This window comes from Juglans regia, chromosome 13, assembly GCF_001411555.2.
Source record: "Juglans regia cultivar Chandler chromosome 13, Walnut 2.0, whole genome shotgun sequence".
Lineage (NCBI taxonomy): Eukaryota > Viridiplantae > Streptophyta > Magnoliopsida > Fagales > Juglandaceae > Juglans > Juglans regia.
In genome coordinates, this window is record NC_049913.1 from 37,139,168 (window position 1) to 37,163,750 (window position 24,583).

At 39.5% G+C, this 24,583-nt stretch overlaps 2 protein-coding genes and 1 pseudogene across 2 annotated transcripts; 2 read left to right on the top strand and 1 right to left on the bottom strand.

Annotated features, from left to right (window-relative positions):
- Positions 1–375: 375 nt before the first annotated feature.
- LOC109020401 (receptor protein kinase-like protein ZAR1) lies at positions 376–3,424 on the top strand. Its single transcript, XM_019002850.2, has 2 exons — positions 376–2,156; positions 2,297–3,424. The coding sequence occupies exons 1-2, from the start codon at positions 680–682 to the stop codon at positions 2,971–2,973; spliced, it is 2,154 nt and encodes a 717-aa protein (XP_018858395.2). The 5' UTR covers positions 376–679; the 3' UTR covers positions 2,974–3,424.
- A 3,342-nt stretch (positions 3,425–6,766) lies between these two features.
- On the bottom strand, positions 6,767–8,057 carry LOC109020399 (annotated as a pseudogene).
- A 1,846-nt stretch (positions 8,058–9,903) lies between these two features.
- LOC109013148 (elongator complex protein 2-like) lies at positions 9,904–24,291 on the top strand. Its single transcript, XM_035684190.1, has 10 exons — positions 9,904–10,159; positions 10,278–10,365; positions 10,725–10,810; positions 10,961–11,114; positions 12,083–12,243; positions 12,347–13,024; positions 20,198–20,519; positions 21,858–22,075; positions 22,212–22,389; positions 23,564–24,291. The coding sequence occupies exons 1-10, from the start codon at positions 10,019–10,021 to the stop codon at positions 24,061–24,063; spliced, it is 2,526 nt and encodes an 841-aa protein (XP_035540083.1). The 5' UTR covers positions 9,904–10,018; the 3' UTR covers positions 24,064–24,291.
- Positions 24,292–24,583: the final 292 nt, after the last annotated feature.

Below are 24,583 nucleotides of genomic sequence, written 5' to 3' on the forward strand. Positions count from 1 at the left end.
TGATTTTAATATATTTTTAAAAAAAATATAAAAAAATATCAATATATTAATAATAATTTCTTTAACTATTAAATAAAAAAAATTAAAATATATGAGATGATAAAATAATGAGACAAATGAAGTAGGTAAATAGCATTTTTCAATCATAAAAGTGTTGTGATGGAAGAGTTTGAGACATGAGTTAGTGTAATCACTACTAATCCATCTGAGATTCTGTAGGCATGTTTTTATACAAAAAGTAATGGTATATTAGCCGAAAGCAGAAAAAGACTGGAAAAATAAAAATAAAAATAGTTCACATGATATGATATGGCAAAAGTCCACATTGACAGCAAACTTCCAACAAAATATCGCGCGAAATTGCTTGAACTTGATATTAGAGCAACTTTTTCTCTCTACTTTTTTGTTTAATTTTCTATCTTCCCGAGGTATTGCTTGCAGAGCCTTTACCATTCTTCAACACTCCCTCTTTTCCATCACCGTCAAAGCTTTCACTGTCTCTCTCTTCCTCTCTCTCTCCCTCTCTCTCTCTTCCTCTCTCTCACAGAGAGACACACCTCCATTCTCTATTGCCAACCTTTCTCAACGCTTGGTTTTCGGCTACAGAAAGGTAAGCCCGTGAAATTGTGAATCCCATCATTTAGGTTTCCTCCAACGGTCATTTTTTCTATTTCTGGTTATGTTTCCTTTGGTTATATTTGTTCTTCTATTCTGCCACTCTCATTGTCTAGTGGGTTCTTTGAATGATGAGGGCTATGCCCTTTTGTCATTCAAACAGTGCATTACAGTAGACCCGGAAGGGTCTCTGAGCAACTGGAACTCTTCTGACGAGAGCCCTTGTTCATGGAATGGGATTACTTGCAAAGAACAAAGAGTCGTGTCTATTAGCATCCCAAAAACGAAACTTTATGGGTTTCTTCCTTCTACTCTTGGAGTACTCCCTCAGCTCCGCCATGTAAATTTGAGGAACAATAAGTTATTTGGAAGCTTGCCTGTTGAGCTCTTTGAAGCTCAGGGGTTACAAAGTTTGGTATTGTATGGGAATTCCTTATCTGGGTCTGTGCCAAGTGAGATTGGGAAGCTCAGGTACCTCCAAACCTTAGATTTATCTCAGAATTTCTTCAATGGGTCTTTACCCAGTTCAATTATTCAATGCAAGAGACTCAAAACCCTTGGTCTCAGTCAAAATAATCTCACTGGTTCTCTGCCAGAAGGATTTGGAATTGGTTTGGTTTTTCTGGAAAAACTTGATCTTTCATTCAATAAATTCAATGGTTCCATTCCTAGTGACTTGGGAAATTTGTCCAGCTTGCAAGGCACCGTTGATTTGTCTCACAATCTTTTCTCTGGTTCGATCCCAGCCAGCCTTGGAAACCTTCCCGAGAAGGTTTATATTGATCTTACATATAACAATTTGAGTGGGCCTATACCCCAAAATGGTGCTCTAATGAACAGAGGGCCAACAGCTTTTATTGGGAATCCTGGGCTTTGTGGCCCTCCATTGAAGAATCCTTGTTCTTCAGATACACCTGGTGCGAGTCCCCCTTCCTCCATTCCATTTTTGCCGGATAATGTACCTGAGAATCCTGATGATAGTGCTGGAAAGAGCCAGAAAGCAAGAGGGTTAAGTAAGAGTGCTGTAATTGCGATTGTGGTGAGTGATGTAATTGGCATTTGCCTCGTGGGGTTGCTGTTCTCGTATTGTTATACGAGGGTTTGTGCATGTGGTAAGGGTAAGGAAGAAATTGGTTATGGTTTTGAGAAGGGTGGCAAAGGAAGGAAGGAGTGTTTGTGCTTTAGGAAGGATGAATCAGAGACATTATCAGAAAATGTTGAGCAGTACGACCTTGTGCCATTGGATACACAGGTAGCTTTTGATTTGGATGAGCTTCTTAAGGCATCGGCTTTTGTTCTAGGAAAAAGTGGAATTGGAATTGTGTACAAAGTTGTGCTTGAAGATGGGCTTACCTTAGCTGTGAGAAGATTAGGTGAAGGAGGTTCTCAAAGGTTTAAGGAATTTCAGACAGAAGTAGAAGCAATTGGAAAGCTAAGGCATCCTAATCTTGTAACCCTCAGAGCCTATTATTGGTCTGTTGATGAGAAACTGCTCATCTATGATTACATACCCGATGGAAACCTTGCTACTGCAATTCATGGTATGTTTTACCTGGCCCTCTTGCTTGAAGTAGGTTTTTCTTTTAATATATTCTCTTTATGGTAGTTACTTACCTTATTTTGATTTATGAAAAGTTTTTAGTATTGTCTTTTGTTTTTAATTGATTGCATTGGTAATCAGGGAAACCTGGAATGGTATCATTTACACCACTATCTTGGTCTATTCGGCTGAAAATTATGAAAGGAATTGCAAAGGGCTTGATGTATCTGCATGAGTTTAGCCCCAAAAAATATGTACATGGAGACCTGAAGCCAAGCAATATATTGCTTGGACAGACCATGGAACCTCACATTTCTGATTTTGGACTCGGGCGCCTTGCTAATATTGCTGGAGGGTCCCCAACCCTGCAATCTAACCGAATGGCCACGGAGAAACTGCAAGATCAAAGACAACAAAAGAGTGCAACCTCAGAAGTTACTACGATTAGTTCGGGTACTAGTATGGGATCTAATTATCAAGCCCCTGAGGCACTTAAAGTGGTTAAACCCTCCCAGAAGTGGGATGTTTATTCGTATGGGGTGATCCTACTAGAAATGATTACCGGAAGATTGCCCATAGTTCAATTGGGTACCTCAGATATGGATATTGTTCAATGGATTCAGCTTTGCATTGAAGAAAAAAAGCCACTTTCAGATGTTTTGGATCCATATTTGGCTCCAGATGCAGCAGATAAGGAAGAGCAGATTATTGCAGTTCTCAAGATCGCAATGGCTTGTGTTCATAGCAGCCCGGAAAGGAGACCGGCAATGAGGCATGTGTATGATGCTTTAGACAGGCTTGCCATGTCTACTGATTGAGAAATCCAATAAACTATGAATCTGGTCATTGATGAAGCTTGCCGTGTAGTTGACGGAGATAGACAGGGTTAGCTGGATTTTCCTAAAGATAAAATGAAAAAGAAGAAGAAGGAAACCATATCGGAATGGAAGTGGTGGAAGTGAGAATGATCAATTTCTGTAAGATTCGCTTTGTCAATTGTCATAGCATAGGTGCTAGGTGATGCTAGCAGGGCATTTCATGAAGGTTGTAACTTAGGTTGTATGAGATGGCTGTTTGGTATATTTCTGAAAGAACGTCTTTTTCTTCTTGGTCTTACTGCAGACCTCTTGCATTTTCCTCTCCCTGTTTTAACTGAGCAACTATTGTGTCTTGTTTCTAGGTCCACGAAGTTAATTAGTTGTTTGTTATTTCTTTCGCTCTACTCTGTCAAACAAGGATAATGATAGGATTATTATTTTTTATCATCTATTTACTATTCTATAGTGTATTTGAAACTTCTATTATAGTTATTATTTTATTGAAAGTATTTTTTTTACATTCTTAATCATTAAGAAAAAAAATTAAAATTTATATACAATTTTACTAATAATTATTTTCAAAAAAATTTAAAAAATAAAATAAAAGGAATGATAAATGAGTAGTAGACAGACAGTCTGTCATTATCCTACAAATAAATCCTGAAACAATTGAGTAAGAGAAAAACTATATAACACTCATTTTTTCAATTTCCGGATTGATGGTGATGGGCACCTGCCAGTTTTCCCACAGAAGAAGTACTTCAATGCAGGATTATCTGGGAGCTAGTCCATGTCCTTTCACTTGTAAAGCAAGAGAACATAGATAATGGATCGATATTAATGAAAGCGTAAAGGGAACATGGTATATAACATTCTAAGACCAACTTTAACATGGTTTTGCCTTTTTTGTTTTTGTTTTTCAGGCATTGTTTCCGGTAGTCGAAGGACATGGTTTAGACACAATCTGGTGCTTATTCTGTAATCTTTCTATTTAGTACTGATTCTACCCATACTGCATGTCTGAATTGGCATGTAGTTCTTTCCAACTTCGTGCGATCTCCATACACGTCAACTTCATGCGATCTTCGCGTATCTTTTGTTATTCTATCTTTATTCTCAAATCTTATTTTTACTTTCTTCCACTTCTCTGTTTCAATTTTGAGTGCTTATGTCAAAGATAAAAAGCACTTAACAATGAGTTTATTTTCTTCTTACCCAACAACATGGCGCGAATATAGGTAGTGGACCCCAATCTATTAATCAATCATTCTGCCAGAAGACTCTTGGCTGTCCTTTGGATTTATCTGTTAATCAATCTTCATGTTTTTTTTTTACTTTGACAGAGCTTCTTGTCAGCATGTATTTGGTCAATGAACCATGAAGTCCACCCAACTTTTCAAAACCCTCTCCGCGGAACCTCGAGTTTCCTCCAAAAGTGCTCCACGGCGCACGAGAATTTCTACAGCAGTATAGCTTTTGTCGAAATATTAATTCTAGAGAAGAACAAATTAATTCAACCGGGGAGCTTAAAGACAATTAACATAAAAGTTTCAACATAATATTTAATGAGATTTCGTGGGATAATTATAAAGTTTTTAATACCATCACAAGGGCTCGAGGGTGACATCCTAGGCCTTGGCCTTTACAGCCCAACAAGACACTTAAGGCCTAAATACCCCCTGACCCCACAGGGTTTAGGTTGAATCATTAAAGAGAATGTCTGCCCGCTTATCTTGAGATCGTTAAAATATTCATTCATTTAAAATAAATTGATAGTTCAAAGGAACCGAGATTCAAGTTTCAGATAGTGAGTGAGGCCGTTAATCCGGGTGATCCCAAGAAGACAAATCCTCTATTTAAAGGGGTCAGGTACGTTAATGAAGGTCTGAAATATTTTAACTTTGAGACTATACATATCATTACCGACTTAAACATTGAAGAGTACCCCTTCAACCTCCTAAGTCCTCTTACTCTTTGGTTGTAGGAGGTCGAGAGTGTGTAGCGGTGAAACATGCCCTCAACAAATTCCATATTAAATTCAACTCATCTCTTATTGGTTTGACTGTTCTTGATCTATAATATTAAACTCATCTCTTCTTGATCGAGAAGAAGAACTCAATATCTCTTGTCAGTTTAAGTTTTCAGTACAATAGGGAATGAAATATGGAATTAAAACATGAAAGAGTTTGATCTATTTGAGAGAGAGCTGGAATATCAAATCAATGATTAGCATTATCATGTATACGAGAAGAAACTTATATGTAATTTTGATAAGAAACTCACCATGTCTAACAGTCTAAGGGGTTGTTTGGATGTTGAGATAGTCTCATCTCATCACATCTCAACATCTAGACAACACTCAAACATACACCACTCAAACATTCTAATCATTACCTAATCATTACAACTTTTCTAAACAAAACACCAAACACAAAAAATAATTCAATTTTTTCAAATCCAAAAATAAAAATAATATTCTAACAATATTTAAACTTTATAATATTTTTATTCAACTTTTTCTTTCTCTTTTTCCAAAACCCAATAAAATATCATAACTCAAATCATTTCACTACAATTCATAAATTTATCATCTCATCTCATTACCCAAGCATCCCTGTTAGGGTCAAAATGAGAATGGGTGGACACTCGGCATTACTAGCTAAATAATTTTTGTTTGGGAAGTTGAGAATGTTATGTTTGTTGATCTGTCTAGTTCTAGTTATCAGTTGCCCGCCCATATGCATTGATTGGAAGCTTTTCCATGTAATTCCAGAGTATAGCAACATTGGTTTCTCACCTCCCTTATATGCAGAATTGCTTAATTCCAAAACATGCATGGATAAAAAAAGGTTAATATTTGAGCATGTTTTGTGAACATTTATGTTTTCGTGGTTTGCAATGGATTACAAGGCTTGGCTTGTTTAGCAGACAAGCATTTGCGAGACAAATAGTAAGGCTTTGAAGTAGTTTTTTTTTTTCTTTCTTCCTTCCTTCTTGGAGGGGGCAAGTCCATTATAGTGACACTTTGAGAAATTTCTTCATGATATGTAGAGGCAAAGGTTTTTTCTGTACTGATTTTATGGACTCTGTAAAACGCGTGAGAGAGACTTTCTGATGCGTTTCTCTTTTTTTGCAGTCAAGCCATCTCTTACATTTTTTTTGGTTAATAAGCAAGTCATTCTCTAATTAACTCCCATGTCTTCCGGTTAGTTTTATGAATTTATCTACATCCACATTATCAGTTTGTAAAATGCTGCATAATGACTGTATGTTTTATCGATGTGAAGCCCTCATTGCTTTTTTATTGTACATATACACGTTTTCAGCAGTTTCTCACAGTCTGTGCTTTTATGGAATTCTATTTAGAGGTATCATTTCTTTAAACCTAATTCTGTGTTTACTTTTTCAAACGCATTTGAAGTACCTTGAACACTTGCGCCATGAAAGTCACTTTTAAGTTGCCCTGATGTATGAAGTACATGTGCAGCTAAGTACAAAGTTTACCTGTTTATATATACATATACATGTGTATATATATATATATATATATATATATATATTACTGCCTCTTCCAACATTACCACACTAGAAGGAACTTGAGCTGAAAATTTCTTAAGTAATGGAAAGTTTGATCCCAAAAAGAACTCATCAGGACCATGTATGCAACTTACCTAAAAGTTAGATTTTCAAAGGCGTTTTCTTACAAAGTTGCCACCTTGACTTTACTTCTAAGCTAGAGATGCTTCAAAAACATGAGAAGGAGATGGGGAGGGGGGTAGGGGGTAAAGAAAATTTAGGCAAATTTTGATGAACCAGGAACAAGAATTGCATTCTTTTGTGCTATCCTCAGCCGCTTCACATACTCCACAAACTCCCTGTTGCAAGTGAAAACAACTCGATCAACACAATGGTTCTAATACTTTTGTGCACTTTATTTTCTGGTCCAAGAAAGAACAAGAAAAATGCCAATTCTAAAAGTAGAAGATTATAGTTTTAAAGAACCTACTTCCATGGCACATTGCCAATAGCCCTCCAATTCTCTGCTCTGTCTTTATAAAGCAGTGTGAATTCTGATCCATCCTCGAACAACCTTAACCCGGATACCAATTGTGTACCTGAAATATTGAACGAATTATTCAATGGTTATTTCGTAAATGCATCATGCTCGATCTTCTAAGAATATTGTTGTTACCTACCAAACATGTCATCCAGCTGACGTGTGAGGCTAGAGTAGCCACCATGATCAAGAATGCACATTTCGGCCGACAATAACACCATCCATGTTAAACTTCATATAAGCCAACCTCTCTTTGCTTTAGACTCCCTCCGACTCTTCGTCGCAATCTTCGGGGGTACTTCTTGAGTAGATGGTGTTTGAGCTTTTCAAGTTCAGGTTGGCATGAGGCCAATCTATGAGCTCATCATATGCCTCAAGGTTTAACACTGATCCATACGGCTGTAGTTAGTACATTGCAACTGATGTTATTAAATAGACACTCAAAAAATTTGTTGCCTATCAAGCATTATTTGAAAGCATAAATTTACCAATAGTATCACAAATGTTTTGAGAATACCAGATCTACAAAGAGAATTACAAAAAACTACCTTACAAACTGATATAGTTTGATTTATTATATCAAATGTACTTTACAATAAAAAAAAAAAACTTAAAAATCTATCCTATACAACATCGAGCTTTATGTGTGTGTGTGTGTGTTGTGAATCAAACATTTCTCAATGATTTATTAGCACATCAACGTCCCATGTGAGCCTATTTGTTCTTGTTTCAAATTAGTACCATAGTTAGCAATAGTGTATTTTCTGCACATGGTTAATCAATTGAGTGGAATAGTCTTATTCTAAACTATAAATGATTTAAAGCTAGTGATTACCATATAAACAACAAGAAGAAAAACCCAATCACAAAGGAAGGGCATACATTGTCCGGAGGGATGATAAGCTTCAGGTTGCAGAGTTCTTAGACTTAGACCCAGATCAATAATATCATTATCCTTCTTGGCATGGAAATGAACTGAGTGAAGATTTGAAGAGTTGAGAAGAAAGCCTGATGTGTTTGAATCCATTAGAATATTGGATAGGACAACTTAGGTAGTGTTAATTGCTATGGTGTGCAGATTTGCAGTCAATGGAGGTGCCTATTTATAGAATGTTAGAACCAAAACCAACTGAACATTGAAGCAGAAAAGCAACTGCCAGTGGGGGCCAATGAAGTGCATACTGAAGACAAGAAATTGTCCTCCATTATGTATTATTGAATTATGCTTATCTTCTTCTGCTACTATCAACATGCAAAAACATAAGGGAGTCCAAAACATCACAAGAAGTCAAGAACAAGGGATGGCCAAATTGATCCCATTAAAAGTAGTTTCCGATTCTGCTACCCAACATTGCTACAAAGCGTCAGACTTCTCAAGTTGGTCTCCCAGAGTGACCGGGGGCAAATAAGTAGTAATCAATGCTGGATAACGACCGACTATGAATGTCATACCCCGTACTGATTGGCTAAAACTCCCATCAATTTCTGTAAATGATGCTTCATGTCTCCGATGGAAGTACAATATCAGCAATGTTAGCACCGGTATTGGTGGTCTGGTTTAGGATAAGGCACATGTATTTTAAGGGCCGAGTACATATCATCACGGAAAGACGATTTTTGATTACCGATATGGGATTGGGAGCTCCATTTTTATTCACTATTGCAAATATTTACTGATCTAGACAAAAGGCTGGCAATACCATTTTGCTAGATATTTGTTTATAGTCATTCTAAATGATTTCTTTTTCTTAGTTAACAATACTGCCACTTGTGGAGGAATAGAGATCTGGTCGAAACCCCACTTCCCACTACGCCCCCCCACCTTCCCCCTAGAGCTTAGGCGAGGATGCTATTATCACTATCGCTATAAATGAAACTTCAGAAGACCCATTGTTCTTTCTAATTTGCCTTCTTCCTGGCACCATTAACACGACCACCTTTGATCACCCATGGATTACTCCCACAAACCACACTTCAATCTAACGGTATAAAATGTAACACTTTTTATTAACATTGGATCATTCTTTATATTTTTAAAAGAAAAACTCAAAAACTGATGTGTCATATATATCATCTAATCATAGTAAGATAAAAATAATATGAGAGTACAATTTATAGAATTTTCTTCCTACAATTAGTAGAAATGTGTGATGTAAATTAATAAAAGAGGAGAATCCGAGTTGTCCTCTCTCAGGTCTCGTTTGGATACAGAAACACTTTCAACTCATCTCATGATCTCATCTCATCTCATCATTACAAATTTCTCAAATTCTCATACAAAATATAATAAACAATTCAACTTTTTTAAATCCCAAAACAATAATAATATTCTAACAATATTTTATTCAACTCATCTAAAACCATCTCATCTCACTATCAAAACCAACCTTAAGTCTTTCTACTTATTATCTTTAATCCATTATAAATTATTTTTAATAAATTACAATATTTTTTTTTTTGAAATTTATGAATTTCATTTGATCATGAAGATACGTATATAATTGTGCATATATGTATCTCCACGATCGATAATACGTGCACATATAGATCTGTAACCTTAGTATTGAAGCAGACAAATTGATTGCCACCTCAGCCTTACATTTTATAATTTTGTATCTATGGCCTTGCCCTATTATTTATTTTTCGCAAACAATACATATCCTTAAAAGAACTTTGGAATCATCCTAATTGAGAGATTCCGATCCACATTACTAAAATCAACCAACTTGCAATATTGATATTGGAGGGAGCTGCAAGTTGCAACCTTACTACTTTCAGAAATAGAATATGATTTCAGGCCTGCATTTTAGGCCCAGCCCAGTCTAAGCATATACTGCTTGACCTCCTAGAACTGGGCCACTCGGCCTACTTCTACAACCGTCTCCTACTTCCCTCTCTTTCTCGACCCCAAGCGGAGTGGCCTTCAGAATTCACAAGTTGGCCGCCTTCTGATAAAACTCTCTCTCTCTCTCTCTCTCTCATTTCAACATGTCAATGAATGGGGGGGTTGAGGTGAAGAGAGTGTTCATAGGAGCAGGATGCAACAGAATAGTGAACAACGTGTCGTGGGGCGCCTGTGATTTGGTGGCCTTTGGTGTCCAAAATGCCGTAGCTATATTCTGCCCCAAGGTTTCCCCGAGCATCTAAGATTTATCTTTATTGCGTTTAAGTCGCACCCTTGTCTCATCATATATATTATCAAACTGAGCTATTTCTTCTTCTTCTTTGTTATTTTTCGTTTTTGCAGACTGCTCAAATCTTGACCACGCTTCCGGGTCACAAGGCCTCTGTGAACTGCACTCAGTGGCTTCCAAGTAATAAATTTTCATTTAAAGGTAATTTCTTATATTGGGTGCAATTAGATGTGCCTGTTTTAGCTTGTTTCCTAGTCTAGTATGACCTTGATGCAGATTGAGATGGCATAATATAATTTCTGAACCTTAACAGTTGACATTAGTGGTTTTCTGGGTGGTCAAGAAACAATAGAGAAATAAAAGAAAGTAAAGTTCTGAATTTTTTTCCCTTTTTGATCGTGGACAAAACCCCCTACTCCGGTGTTCTCAACAGAAGATAGCGTTGCGGACGGAAGGATATTTTTAGAAGTATTTCGGACGGGATGATTAATACCTTAGGAATCAGTATTAATTGTTGATATCTGTCTCGGTTGGGAATGACCTTTATCGTTTATCTGCAGCTAAACAGTTAGAGAGGCACTATCTGCTCTCTGGGGATGCTGATGGTGTCATTATCTTATGGGAACTATGTCTCCTTGACAGAAAGGTAATCACTTGTGCAACTGAGTAATTAGTGAATTCTTCTTCGACTTGGTTTCTTGCCAGGATCACTCATTCATTTGATGCCCTATTAAATGTATTATATTTTTCCTTGTTTTAACTGAACATTAATTAATTAATAACGAATATTTAACAGTGGAGGCATGTGTTACAAGTACCACAATCACACAAGAAGGGCGTCACATGCATTACTGGAATTATGGTTTCTGAAACCGAGGCAATCTTTGCCTCTACTTCTTCAGACAGTACAATCCATGTATGGGAAGTGTTGTTTCCATCTAGTACTGGAGGTTAGTTATAAATTACTGGAATTAACTATAGCATTGTTACTATCAGGCTTATATGATGGATCCCTAGTACACAGTAAGCATCCTGCCATGTGCTAGAGGATAATATGAACACCGTTGTGCTTTGTATGCTTTATTTATTGGAATGGTGATCTCTCTTTTCCAAAAACTTCTTTCAGTTTTGGTTTGGGACTAGAGGTCATTTGGCTTCTTATTTAGTCCTATACTTGAAATGAATCTGATGGGCGGAGCTTTGAAAATTGCAAGAAGAGAATGGATGAGCTTAGATCCATAATGCTAAAAACTCTTTATGCCCGGATGTTGGCTCATAATGGTCTGGGCCACTGTTAGAGTTGTATTTTATAGCTTAAGATTATGTTATCATGGTATGTTGATAGTAATATATACGTATGCTTTCTGGTGAAGGGACTGTAGTAAACAGCCCTAAACCATTTCTAAATATTATCTTCCTTCTCTTCTTCGTCATCCTCTTTACAATTCAACTTGGTATCAGCAACAGATAAATATATAAATAAATAAATAAATAAATAAAAACCTTTAACACTGATTATGTTCAAAGTGGCTTAACCCCTAGGGGTTGGCTCAAGGGGTAAGAGCCTTGGTCTTGGTAGTATGCTCCCTCCAGGTTTAAGTTCGAACATTTGGGTGCAAACAATTTCCAGGGACCATCGTACTAGAGGAGTTTTCCCTTGAATCACCCGAAGTGCACTTGGGGGAAGCTCCTTGCCAAGGGCCTGTGCACCCCCAGGTTAGTTGGGGCTTTGTTCCCAGACACCTGGTGTCACTAAAAAAATGTTTAAGATGGCTTTCAAACATGTCTTATTTGAAGATAATTTTCATATTTAATTATCTGGATTGTGTAATTCTAAGCAGCTTGTTTGCTTTCACTTCATTCTGAAGCAACTAAATTCTGTTTCAAAATTTTGATAAACAAATGCTTGGGTTTTTAGGTGACTGCAAATTGCTTTGTCTGGAATCTCTCTTTGTTGGTTTGAAACCTATGGTAGCACTTTCATTAGCAAAATTGCCTGGAGATACTGGGCATTTAGTTCTAGCAATGGGAGGATTAGATAACAAGATTCATCTATACTGTGGGGAGAGGACTGGAAAGGTATGGAAACACTGACTTATGAATCTACACCTTAAAGTTCCCATGTAGTCCTTATTGTGGCTGTCACTTATCTTGGGTTCTTTTCTTTGGTACATACCCCCAGTTTCTTCATGCATGTGAATTAAAAGGACATATGGATTGGATCCGAAGTCTGGACTTCTCATTACCTATATGCACCAAGGATGAAGCAAAAAGTATTCTACTTGTAAGTTCGTCTCAGGACAAAGGCATACGCATATGGAAACTGACTCTACGGAGTTCTCTTGGCAGCACTCAGGGTGCATACAGGAGAGAAGAAATAACCCTAGCATCTTATATTGAAGGCCCTATGTTTGTAGCTGGCTTATCCTCTTATCAAATATCTTTGGAATCTCTTCTAATCGGACATGAAGATTGGGTATATTCAGTGGAGTGGCAACCCCCTTTAACTGCATCTGTAGAAGGAATTGACTACTATCAACCTCAAAGTATCTTATCTGCATCTATGGACAAGACAATGATGGTCTGGCAACCTGAAAGAACTTCTGGTATCTGGATGAATGTTGTTACTGTTGGTGAATTAAGTCATTGTGCTTTAGGGTTTTATGGTGGCCATTGGAGCCCAAATGGAGATTCCATTTTAGCACATGGATATGGTGGATCCTTCCACCTCTGGAAAAATGTTGGGGTGAACCTAGATAATTGGCAACCGCAAAAGGTTCCGTCTGGACATTTTGCAGCTGTGGCAGATGTAGCATGGGCAAGATCTGGTGAATACATACTGTCAGTCAGCCATGACCAGGTAATATATTAAGGTAGTACAGAAAAAATTTCATGAACTTTTCATTCTTCTTGAATATGTCAAATGTTTTTAATACATGGTGCACTTTCGGCCTTTTTTAAAGAATTTACAACAAGCTGTGTCGTTGTGTTCTTCTACAATTCTTGCCTGAAAGTTGTAAATCTCTTTTAGACGTAACAGGAGCTTGGAAAGTGATCCTATGCTCTTAAGAGAAAAATATGATTGACACTCCTGTGGTTTCAGTGTGGAAAAGTGTACTATGGCGTTAATAAGGTGTTTAGCAAGCATTTGATTGCATCATGAGGTGAAAATGTCTTCAAGTGGTCTATGACTAACGATGTAAATGACGCAAGGTTGGTGGGCAATGCATATCAGTGATTTTAAAATTGCTGTTTAAATTTGTAGCATTTAAAAGTCTCAGGCTGCCAAGCACAGGTTAGAGTCTTGAGAGCAGTTACTTCATACAAAAAATGCTGAAGGCTAAGACCATATCCAAACCACCTCTCCTAGTTACATAGGGCGAATGCTTAGTAGTGATCCTTTTATTCAGCAATTTTAGATTTAACCAATTGTAAAATTTTTAGGGTGTGCCATGGTTAGGGGTGGCAATATGTGACACGATCCGTTAACTCAACATAAGTATAACACGAAATTAGCGGATTTGAGTTTGATGTTTACGGGTTCAGGTCAAAATGGGTTGACCCTTAAGACACGATTCATTAATAGGTTAACCCGCTTAACCTATTAGTGACCCGTTAACTTTTTTTTTTTACTCAAAATTACAATTATATCCTTTTTAACATAAAAACAAAAATACCCTAACCCTATTTCGTATTTCCTAACTTTCTCTTAGACTCTCACTCTCTCAGTTCTCAGTTGAGTCAGTTCTCACGAGTCACGACCGTCTACCACACTTCCTCTGGATTGTAATTTTGGTGTTTTTATTATTTGGATTGTAATTTTGGACTTATGTAGTTAGTTTTATATTTTTTGGTGATATTGTGATTTTAACTTTTATGTAAAATTATGTTAATCAGGTCAAATGAATTATTTGAGTCAATTCAACCCATTTACATAAACGGATTGTGTCGTGTCGATGTATTTTTAATTAAATCATAACGGGTCAAAACGGGTTGTGTTGTGTCAATTTGTTATTTTAAGGGGTCGTGTTTGGGTTGACCCATATCGTATAATATACACGACCTAACATGACATGAACACGACCTGTTAACACAATTTGCCACCCCTAGCCATGGTCCTTGATTGTCCCCTTTTAGCATCTAGAGTTTTGGGTTGAGCTGCTAGAGTGTGTTTAACTTTGGGAGAAATTACATGGGAAGTTTGTTGACACTTGTTTTGAAGGGACCCATGAGTATGCTGTAATATAGTTTTTAGAGAACAATTTATCGTAGCTTTTGAGAATGGAGTTCAAATTCTAGGTAGGTGATAGGCCTTATAAAACAAGCTAGATAATTGTTTTCTTACTATCAAGTTGACAAGTCAGAGGAACAAAGAAAGTCTTAATGTTTAGTTTGAAAGCAGGACTTTTGTTACCTTAAGATGTATTTTGGAAAGTTTGGGGGTGATTCGTTAATGGCTTTAGTTTTATCTGAAGCCTAACATATCATGGTGCATTAGATAGTTATCATTCGGTAAGGTTGTTACCCATGAAGTGCATCAGTATTGAGTCTAAAGTGTTTGAGGTGGCTGGGGATGGGAGGTACGTAAACATTACAGAGAGGGGATGGAAAGTTGTAAAAAATTTGAATTTGGGGTTGGGGACAGTACGTTGGTTCTCTAATGCATTGGAAGAGTGCTTGTTGTTAGAAGGAAAGGGTTTCTATACTGCTTATCGGGATGGGGACAAGGGATACATTGCTCAAAGGTGTTGTAACTCCAGGGGAGAATATATGGCGTTGGTGGAGTATGGTGGGGGGGGACGTCGAAATTTCATCTTCATCCCAGGTGACAAGGACCGAAAGGGCTGGAGAAAATTAGTGGAGGTGCTGAAGGAGGGCAGCAGTGGTGGTTCAAGGAGGTCATTTCCATTAACGACGACTCAATATTCAAACCTTCCTTCGTATAGAGACATTTTACAGGGGGGTAGAGAGTTGGTGAGGACTAGAGACGGGAATAGTGCTGAAAAAGTAGACCTGTTGAAGTCAGGACCCATCACTTCGTTGAGGAATGCACAGTTGCGGGATGGAGGTGGCAGAGCAGTTGCTGGGATGAAAGAAGATAATATGCTGCAAGTGCTGAGCGAGATGGAGACGCAGCTGGGAGAGCTGACTTATAGGGTGGAATTATTAAAACGATGCGTTGTGATTAATGAGAAGGAGGGTCTGAGTCTGGGCCAGGGGAGGATGAACTCAGCCCAGCCGAGTGAGCCCAAAGGGAAAGCTAAGCTCCTGGGCTGCGATGGGCCTCAGCCCACTAAGGCCCAACAGAGCGTTGGAGCCTTCTGGAGGAAGAGAAGCCCCCGTTCCCTGATGGAGGACGATGGCCCATCAGGGAATGGGGCCGAGCCACCGCCGGCGGTGAAGGGTCGGGCGACACCGCGGGAAGTTGCCGTGACGCCGATGGATGGCTCGTCGTCGGAATATGCTTTCTCGGAACATGGAGGAGGATTCTCTGCTGCCTCGAATGAACACGAAGACCCAAACAGTACTCAGACCTTTACGACGGAAACCATCGACTCACAGACAACGTCGCCGAAGCCATTGAAGACGTCTGCGAGCAATGAAAAGGTGGGGAGTTTCACCTTAGAGGAAGGAGAAATCTCGGGACAAAAAGAGTCGACAGTGGGCGAACCCTTGCCTTCTATACAGACACAGATAGTGTCGACTGATATGGAGGAGGCTATGGGTGGGTCAGACGAAGGGTTTTTGGGGCCGGAAGTGGAGAAAATGGTCACACCATTGGCGGGAGATGGACAGGAGATGGGTACTAACTGCTTGGCTCTGGTTATGGACTCCGTGGGTAGTGAGGAAGAAAATTTGGGAAGCCCATCACCCTTACAGATGCTCCCACTGCTAATAGCACCTCAGGCATCAGATTGGGTACTAAAAAAAGTAAAGGAGCTTCATGGTTGGGTGGGAATCTCCTGTGTTGGGTATGAAGACCAATTCATGGCCCTTCTAATAGCCATGGAAGCGGGTAGATCCACAGTAACGAAGTCAGCGGTTAAAAAAGAAAGAGAGCTGAAACGGTTGCAATGCTCCATTAACTATGATAATAAGGAGGGTGTTTCGGGCAGAGATAGAACAAAAGGGAGGGACGCTTCTTCCGTTAATGAAGTCTAAAATAATGTCTTGGAATGTGAGAGGGATCAATGAAGTGAATAAAAGGCTACATATTAGATCCCTCCTCCGAAGTTGGAAAGTAGACATTGTTTGCCTACAAGAAACTAAGTTGGAAGTTATTTCTCTTCGCATCATTAGGAGCTTGTGGAGCTGTGTGCAAGTGGGATGGCATTACTTACCGTCCATTGGAGCATCCGGGGGTATATTAGTTATGTGGGACAAAAGAGTGGTGGAAAATAAGGAAAATTTCATGGGGGATTATGTGGTGGCATGTTCGTTTATGAATGTCATCGATGGCTATCAGTGGGCTTTTGCAGGCGTTTATGGGCCTAATCTTGATCGGTCTCGAAGCTTACTTTGGGATGAGTTGGCTGGTATTAGCAGTTTTTGGGACTTACCTTGGTGTATTGGAGGTGATTTTAATGTAACCCGTTTTCCGAGTGAGAGATCGGGTGGTGTGGGCTACAACCAACCTATGGTAGATTTTTCTAACTTCATTTCTGAGCAGAATTTACAAGATTTACCTCTTGCAGGCGGTTCCTTCACTTGGTCTAACAACCGAGATCTTCCATCTTGGTCAAGGATAGACAGATTTTTAATTTCAACGGATTGGGAGGCACACTACCCGGAGCTTATTCAGAAGAGACTACCCAGGTTGTGTTCAGATCATTTCCCTATTCTGTTGAATTGTGGGGGCATTAGAAGTGGTCCAAGACACTTCAAATTTGAGAACATGTGGTTGAAGTCAGAGGGGTTTCTGGACAGAATAAGACAATGGTGGTCTTCTTACCATTTCCATGGAACTGCTAGTTACAAGATGGCTTGCAAATTAAAGTCGTTGAAAAAAGACTTAAAGGAGTGGAATACACAAGAGTTCGGTAATGTGGAAAGCCAGAAATCGGTACTAATGGAGGAGCTTAAGGCTTTGGAAGGTGTGGAAGAGGTGAGGATTTTCTCTGAAATCGAGCGGGCCCGCAAATCCCAAGTGGTTGCGGACATTGAACGGCTATCTCTATTGGAAGAAATATCATGGCGTCAGAAATCACGGGTGTTATGGATGAAGGAAGGGGATAGAAGCACTAAGTTCTTTCACCAAGTGGCCAATTCACATAGGCGGAACAATGCGATAGATACCTTATTGATAGACGGGGTGGTCTCATCCAACCATTCCGAGATCTCAAACCACATTGTTCAGTTTTATGATACATTGCTTTCGGAACAATTTGAGTGGAGGCCGAGACTTGATGGGATGGCCTTTGATGTTCTTGACCCACAGGTAGCGGAACGACTTGAAAGGCCTTTTGACGAGGTAGAGATCCGGTCGGTGATCAAGGGTATGGCGGGTGATAAAGCTCCAGGTCCGGATGGTTTTTCCATGGCTTTTTTTCAGACATGTTGGGATGTGCTTAAAGATGATATCACGGGGGTTTTTCAGGAATTTCATGGAAGCGGGCGGTTCGAGAAAAGTCTTAATGCTACTCTCTTAGTTCTTATTCCCAAAAAGCCAGGCGTGGAAGAAGTGAAAGATTTCCGCCCCATTAGTTTGGTGAGTGGTATGTACAAAATTCTTTCTAAAGTATTGGCAAACAGACTGAGTAAGGTGATGGAAAGATTAATTTCGAAGCCTCAAAACGCATTTGTTCAAGGTAGGCAAATCCTTGATTCGGTACTGATAGCCAATGAATGTTTGGATAATCGAGTTAAAACCGGAGAGCCTGGAATCCTTTGCAAGTTAGACATGGAGAAAGCTTATGATCACGTCAACTGGAGTTTCTTGATTTATATGTTGGAGAGATGTGGCTTTGGTTCTAAATGGTGTTCTTGGATCCTTCATTGTATTTCCACAGCATGCTTTTCAGTATTGGTGAATGGGATGTCCAAAGGTTTTTTTAAAAGCTCACGAGGTTTGCGACAAGGAGATCCCCTTTCTCCCCTTCTATTTGTTTTTGTGATGGAAGCGTTCAGCAAGATGATTGGAGGGGCAGTAGAGGGAGGGTTCATATCAGGATTCTCAATAGGAGAGACAAGTTCAGGTTCACTTAACATTTCCCACCTATTGTTTGCTGACGATACTCTAATATTTTGTGAAGCCAGACATGAGCAAATTCGAGCTGTAAGAGCTCTTCTATTATGCTTTGAAGCGGTGTCAGGTTTGAAGGTGAATTTGGCTAAATCAGAGATAGTGCTAGTGGGACATGTAACCAATGTGGAAAGTCTGGCGTCCATCCTGGAGTGCAAGATATCTCATTTGCCTATGAAATATCTCGGTCTTCCGTTGGGGGCAGCATTCAAATCGATAGCTATTTGGGATGAAATAATAGAAAAAATGGAAAGGAAACTAGCTGGTTGGAAGAGGATGTACTTATCTAAAGGGGGCCGGTTAACTCTCATAAAAAGTACTCTTTCTAACTTACCAACCTACTTCCTTTCACTATTTCCACTTCCCGCCAAGGTGGCTCATCGTATGGAGAAAATTCAACGTGATTTCTTGTGGGGAGGGATCAAGGAAGAGTTTAAATATCACTTGGTGAAATGGGCTACAATTTGTACCCCCATTAAGGAAGGAGGTCTAGGTATACGGAACTTGAGAGCTTTTAACCAAGCTTTGCTTGGCAAATGGTTATGGAGATACCACCATGAACGGGAGGCCTTCTGGCGAACCGTCATTGCCTTGAAGCACGGGGAATCATGGGGAGGGTGGTGTTCCAATGAGGTGAGTGGCCCCCACGGAGTAGGGCTTTGGAAACATATCAGAAGAGGATGGGACATCTATGCAGCACACACTTGCTTCAAAGTCGGCAACGGTGTTAAGGTAAAATTTTGGCATGACTTATGGTGTGGTGATCGGGCACTCAAGGATGTATATCCAGGAGTCTACAGCTTAGCAAGACGGAAAGATGCATCCATTGCCGATCTACTTAGCTTTACAAATGGCTCATTCCAATGAAACCTTACTTTCAATAGAAATGCACAAGATTGGGAGATGGATGACATTTCGGCCTTCTTTGACCTTGTGTACTCCACTCGGATGTCGGGGGAAGGAGAAGACAAGTTATATTGGTGTCCCTCTAAGAAAGGAGTTTTCACGGCCCGCTCGTTTTATCATTCCTTACATGTGCACAACTCAGTCCCATTCCCATGGAAGAGCATCTGGAAGACGAAGGCACCTCTAAAGGCAGCTTTTTTTGTATGGACTGCCACGTGGGGAAAGATTCTTACCATAGATAACCTGAGGAAACGTGGCATCATAGTTATGAATTGGTGTTATATGTGTAAGAAGAGTGGTGAGTCCGTAGACCATCTCTTACTACATTGTGAGATTGTCAGGTCCTTATGGTCCGAGGTCCTAGCACGGGTGGGGTTAGCATGGGTGATGCCAGAAAAAGTAAGTGAGTTTTTAGCCTCTTGGAGAGGTATTAGGGGCAACTCTCAAATTGCCTCCATATGGAAGATGCTACCTATTTGTCTATGGTGGTGCATTTGGGGGGAGCGGAACACAAGATGCTTTGAAGATCAAGAGAGATCAATGGAAGAGCTTAGAACTTTGTTTTTTAATACTTTACTCCATTGGTCAATTGTAATTGATTTTCAGGGCAGGTCTTTTCACGATTTCCTTGTATCCCTAAGCTAGACTTAAATTTGCTCATGTATATGTCCCGTATACTTGGGCATCCTTTGTATCACTTTTGATCAATAAAATTTTGTTTACCGATAAAAAAAAAAAAAAGATGTATTTTGGAAAAAAAAAGGTTTGGGATTTGTGATGTGGTTGATAGAGGAAAATAAATCCGACTATAATACTGTTTTCCCTCACAAATTTTGGATGAATAGGCAGATGCCTTAAATTGTTAAGATTATTTGTTTCATGCAGACATCTCGAATATTTGCTTCATGGAAAAATGAGGCTTCTCTTAGAGATGGGGACTCTTGGCATGAAATTGCTCGCCCTCAGGTTCACGGTCATGATATTAATTGCGTGACCATTATCAGCGGAAAGGGGAACCATTGTTTTGTCAGTGGAGCTGATGAGAAAGTTGCCAGAGTATTTGAAGCTCCATTGTCTTTTTTGAAGACCTTGAACCATGCTACTTCACAAAGTTCTAGTTTCTCTGAAGATATCCAGGTAGATGTTCAGATTTTGGGTGCAAATATGTCTGCTCTTGGGCTATCACAAAAACCTATTTATCTTCAGGGTGAGTCTCTCTCTCTCTCTCTCTGATTTGATATTTTTATGGATTCCATATTTGTAGTGTTATGAATGTTGCTTCTTCCCATTTTTAAGTAAAATAAAGTTTTATTGAAACAAAGTACTTCTCAAAACAAAAGTTGTACTAAAACAAGTAAATAGGCATAGCCCAAATACACAAGAATATACAAAAGACAACACCTAGTTACAAGTGAGGAGCTAGTAATGGATACAAAGAAAGTCTTGGAAATTGGCCCCATTAAACACAATAGCGGAAGCCCATAGGAATAGGTATGGAAAAGAAACATCTAAGCTCTTCCAAATAGCACTTGTGGTCTTCAAAGCTTTTGCCATTCCTTTCAACCCAAATGCACCACATGAGACCTAAAGGAATCATTCTCCACACGGCAGCAACATGAGAGTTACCCTGAAAATAAAAGAAGGGGGGGGGGGAGTTGGGCCCCCAGGCTCCGGCCCTGTTCGAATGGCGGGGAGTGGATTAGTAGTGCAAACCGGCCGAAATCTGCCAAACAACCCAAATATTCACCAAATCCACAGATCCATCCCTAAAATCCACATATCCATCATCCAACAACAAATATACAAACACAAATCCAAAAAATATCATCTTAAACCCATGGCTACGCTATGGCTCATGGGTTGTCTCACGACCTTGAAGAAGAAAAGTAGTGGAGGAGGAGGAGGAGAAGGAGAAGAGAATAGAAGAGGAAGAAGGAGAAGACGACTTTTGTTGCTGCGGGGTTGGGGCGGCGATGGAGGAGGTGAAGAACAGAAGAAGAGAGAAGGGGAGGTAGAAATTGAACCGCGGAGGGAGGGAGAGAAGAGAAGAGAAGAGAATGTGATTTTCCCTTATATACTAAAGTAAAACACCAAAATGGCGTCGTTTTATTAAATTTTTTCTTTTAATATATATATATATATATATATATGTAGGGCTAAGCCGGACATGGGAAACCTTGGGCAGGCTTGCGCCCCTTCCCCCCGGCAGCCCCAAGCGTGCTGGCATCCACCCGCATGCTGTCCGTTTACGGATGGAAGCCCTTGCCTCGGCCAGGCTGGGGCAGGGCAGGGGTGGCGAACGGGACAGATCTGGTGGCCCGCCACCCACCCCTAGGGCTAAGTAAATGAAATAAATTCTCTTGCTTTTCTTGTTCTAGCTTTCTTGCCATTGAAAGGTTAACAGGTTGTTCTCATCATTGCAAATCCTTTTTCCTCGTATTGAAAGCTCTTGTGATTCATGTTTCATGTCAAAATCTAAGTTTTATGGTAAATGAATCACTTTCATACAAGTTAGGAATGATCTAATAGGCCATTTTATATGCAGCCACACATGAGACCCCATATAGAAGTGGGAATGATGGCCTTGACACCCTTGAAACTATTCCCGATGCGGTTCCGGCTGTCTTGACCGAACCCCCAATTGAGGATCAACTGGCATGGCATACACTCTGGCCAGAATCACACAAACTTTATGGTCATGGAAATGAGTTGTTTTCTTTGTGCTGTGACCATGAGGGGAAACTTGTTGCTTCGTCATGCAAGGTAAGGTATATTGTGTCCTGGTAACTCTCTTGCTATTACATATGTGAGTTTTAGAAATACATTTCAAAACTTACTTGGGTATATGATTGTTCTAGTTTTGTATTTTTCATATAGTACATATTGCTTGTATCTGCAGGCCCAATCTGCAATGATAGCAGAAATATGGTTGTGGCAAGTGGGTTCATGGAAGGCTGTTGGTCATATGCAGTCACACAGTTTAACTGTGACACAGATGGAATTCTCACATGACGACAACATGCTTTTGGCTGTGTCAAGGGATCGCCAGTTTTCTGTTTTCACTATCAAAAGAACAGGTAACTGAATCCTCACTTTGTCCCTTAAAGTATGCTCGCTGCTTCTAAGGTTTGCATTTTCACATTTGGAATACTCCGGATTGAGTATAGAAGGTGGAAGATGGGATTCCACGTTCTTGGAAGGGAAAAATATTGCCCTTTATAATGATTCCAAGGAACTTCAAGTGTAAATTTTACTAGTCCTTTTGGGGGTAAGCCCAGATATGGCATTGTTGTATCACTAGTAAGACTTTCTGAAATAAACAACGAAATTGTCTGAAGTAGACAATGAAGTTGTCTTCTAATTTTTTTCACCATATTAAGGGAAAAAATATTGCCCTTCATAATGATTCAAGGAACTCAAAATATAACCTTGACTAGTCCTTTTGGGGGATAAGCCTAGATGTGGCTTGGGCTTTGCTTAGTTTCTTACTGCAGTAGTAACACTTTCTGAATTAAACAACGAAGTTGTTGTTACGCCCCAAGGAAGGCCTAGGCCACGTCTGAGCCTATACTCCAAAAGAACTAGTCAATGATGGCCCATTGGAACCATTATAAATAGGAAGAACTTCTACTTTCCAAATAATGTGGGATTTCATACACCACTTACCCTTACCACTTGTCAGTCAATATGGAGTATCACAGTTGTATTTTCTAATTTTCACCATGTTAAGATAAGAATCCCAAAAGGCTTAAGTCTGTTTGTGGATGTTATTCATTGTAAGATTATACATAAGGGTTTCTGTGTTTAATTTTCGGTGTTACCAGAGATATAGGGAAAAGTGCAAAAGATAATGAGAATTTCTGTACAATCTTCAATTTTTGGTTTTTTGCTTCTAATACACTGTCATGAAGGTGGAGAATCTAATAACCACTTCAGGAAGCACAACCATGACCGTCACTGCCTGTTTTCTTTTGGCATTCATATGCATTGCTGCCACTTCTCAATGTTCTCATCCTCCTGGCACACATACAATTTTCTGTCTTTTCCACAGTAACTTTACCATCACCTCCTTTGGTTCTCCTGTCTCCCAATGTTTCAATGTAATTTTTTTTATTTCTATCATCATTGAGCAATAAACAAGAAACGACAAGTGATTTATTCTTTGGAAGTGGAAGTGAAAGGTATTATTGATATTTGCTGGAATTTTACAGCAATTCATAATCACTTGGCTTATTTGATATCTCTGGTTAGGCAACAACGAAGTTAGTTATCAACTTGTAGCAAGGCAGGAGGCACATAAAAGAATCATCTGGTCGTGTTCATGGAATCCACATGGTCACGAATTTGCCACGGGTTCACGGGACAAGACAGTGAAGATTTGGGCTGTTGATAAGGGATCTTCTGTTAGGCAGCTTCTGACTTTGCCGCAATTCAACAGTAGTGTCACAGCATTATCTTGGTTTGGTTTTGGTCATCAGGGAAACGATGGCGATGGGTTCCTAGCAGTTGGAATGGAAAGTGGACTGATTGAACTGTGGAGTCTCTCTGTTAAAAGAACCGATGATGGCAGCATTGCTGCAGCAGGTGTATCTGCTGCTGCTGTTGTGCAACTCGATCCGTTCATGTGCCATGTCTCTGCAGTAAACCGTCTAGCATGGAAAAATACCAAGAGTGAAGATTCCAGGAACATGCAGCTTGCTTCTTGTGGTGCTGATCATTCTGTGAGAGTGTTTGAGATAAATGTTGTTTAATAGCAACTGTTTTTTTAATCTTTAGACATTATTTTCCCATCCCCAATTTTGATGGCTAATCTTCAATTTTCATATTTTCTCATCCCCAATTTGATGGCTAATCCTCAAGTTCAGAAGACACGCATGCACATACTGTTTATTCTACATTTTCTCATACACTAACGAAGTGTATTCCTGTTCAATCATGCTATGAGCTTTGGTGGGCCCTTATATATACGCTTCGGTGCATTTGCTGATATGGTTTGTGGATGCCTATATTCTGTCGTCCTCATTAGGGGTGGCTACGTCCATGACCCGGTCGCTGTATAGGCTGCCTAGCTGGTCAAAGTAGCACAGCCTCTCTCCCTCCAGCTAAAATGTAGGGTTTTCAGACGTGGGTTCAAGTCCATCACCAAGCAACGAAACCCTCAAAATCATCATCTTTAAAAGGACACAATATATATAGAGGCCGACAACTTTTTTAATTTCAACAAACTTGCGTTGAAATTAAAAAAGCTAATACAAGAGGTGACGTGGGAGG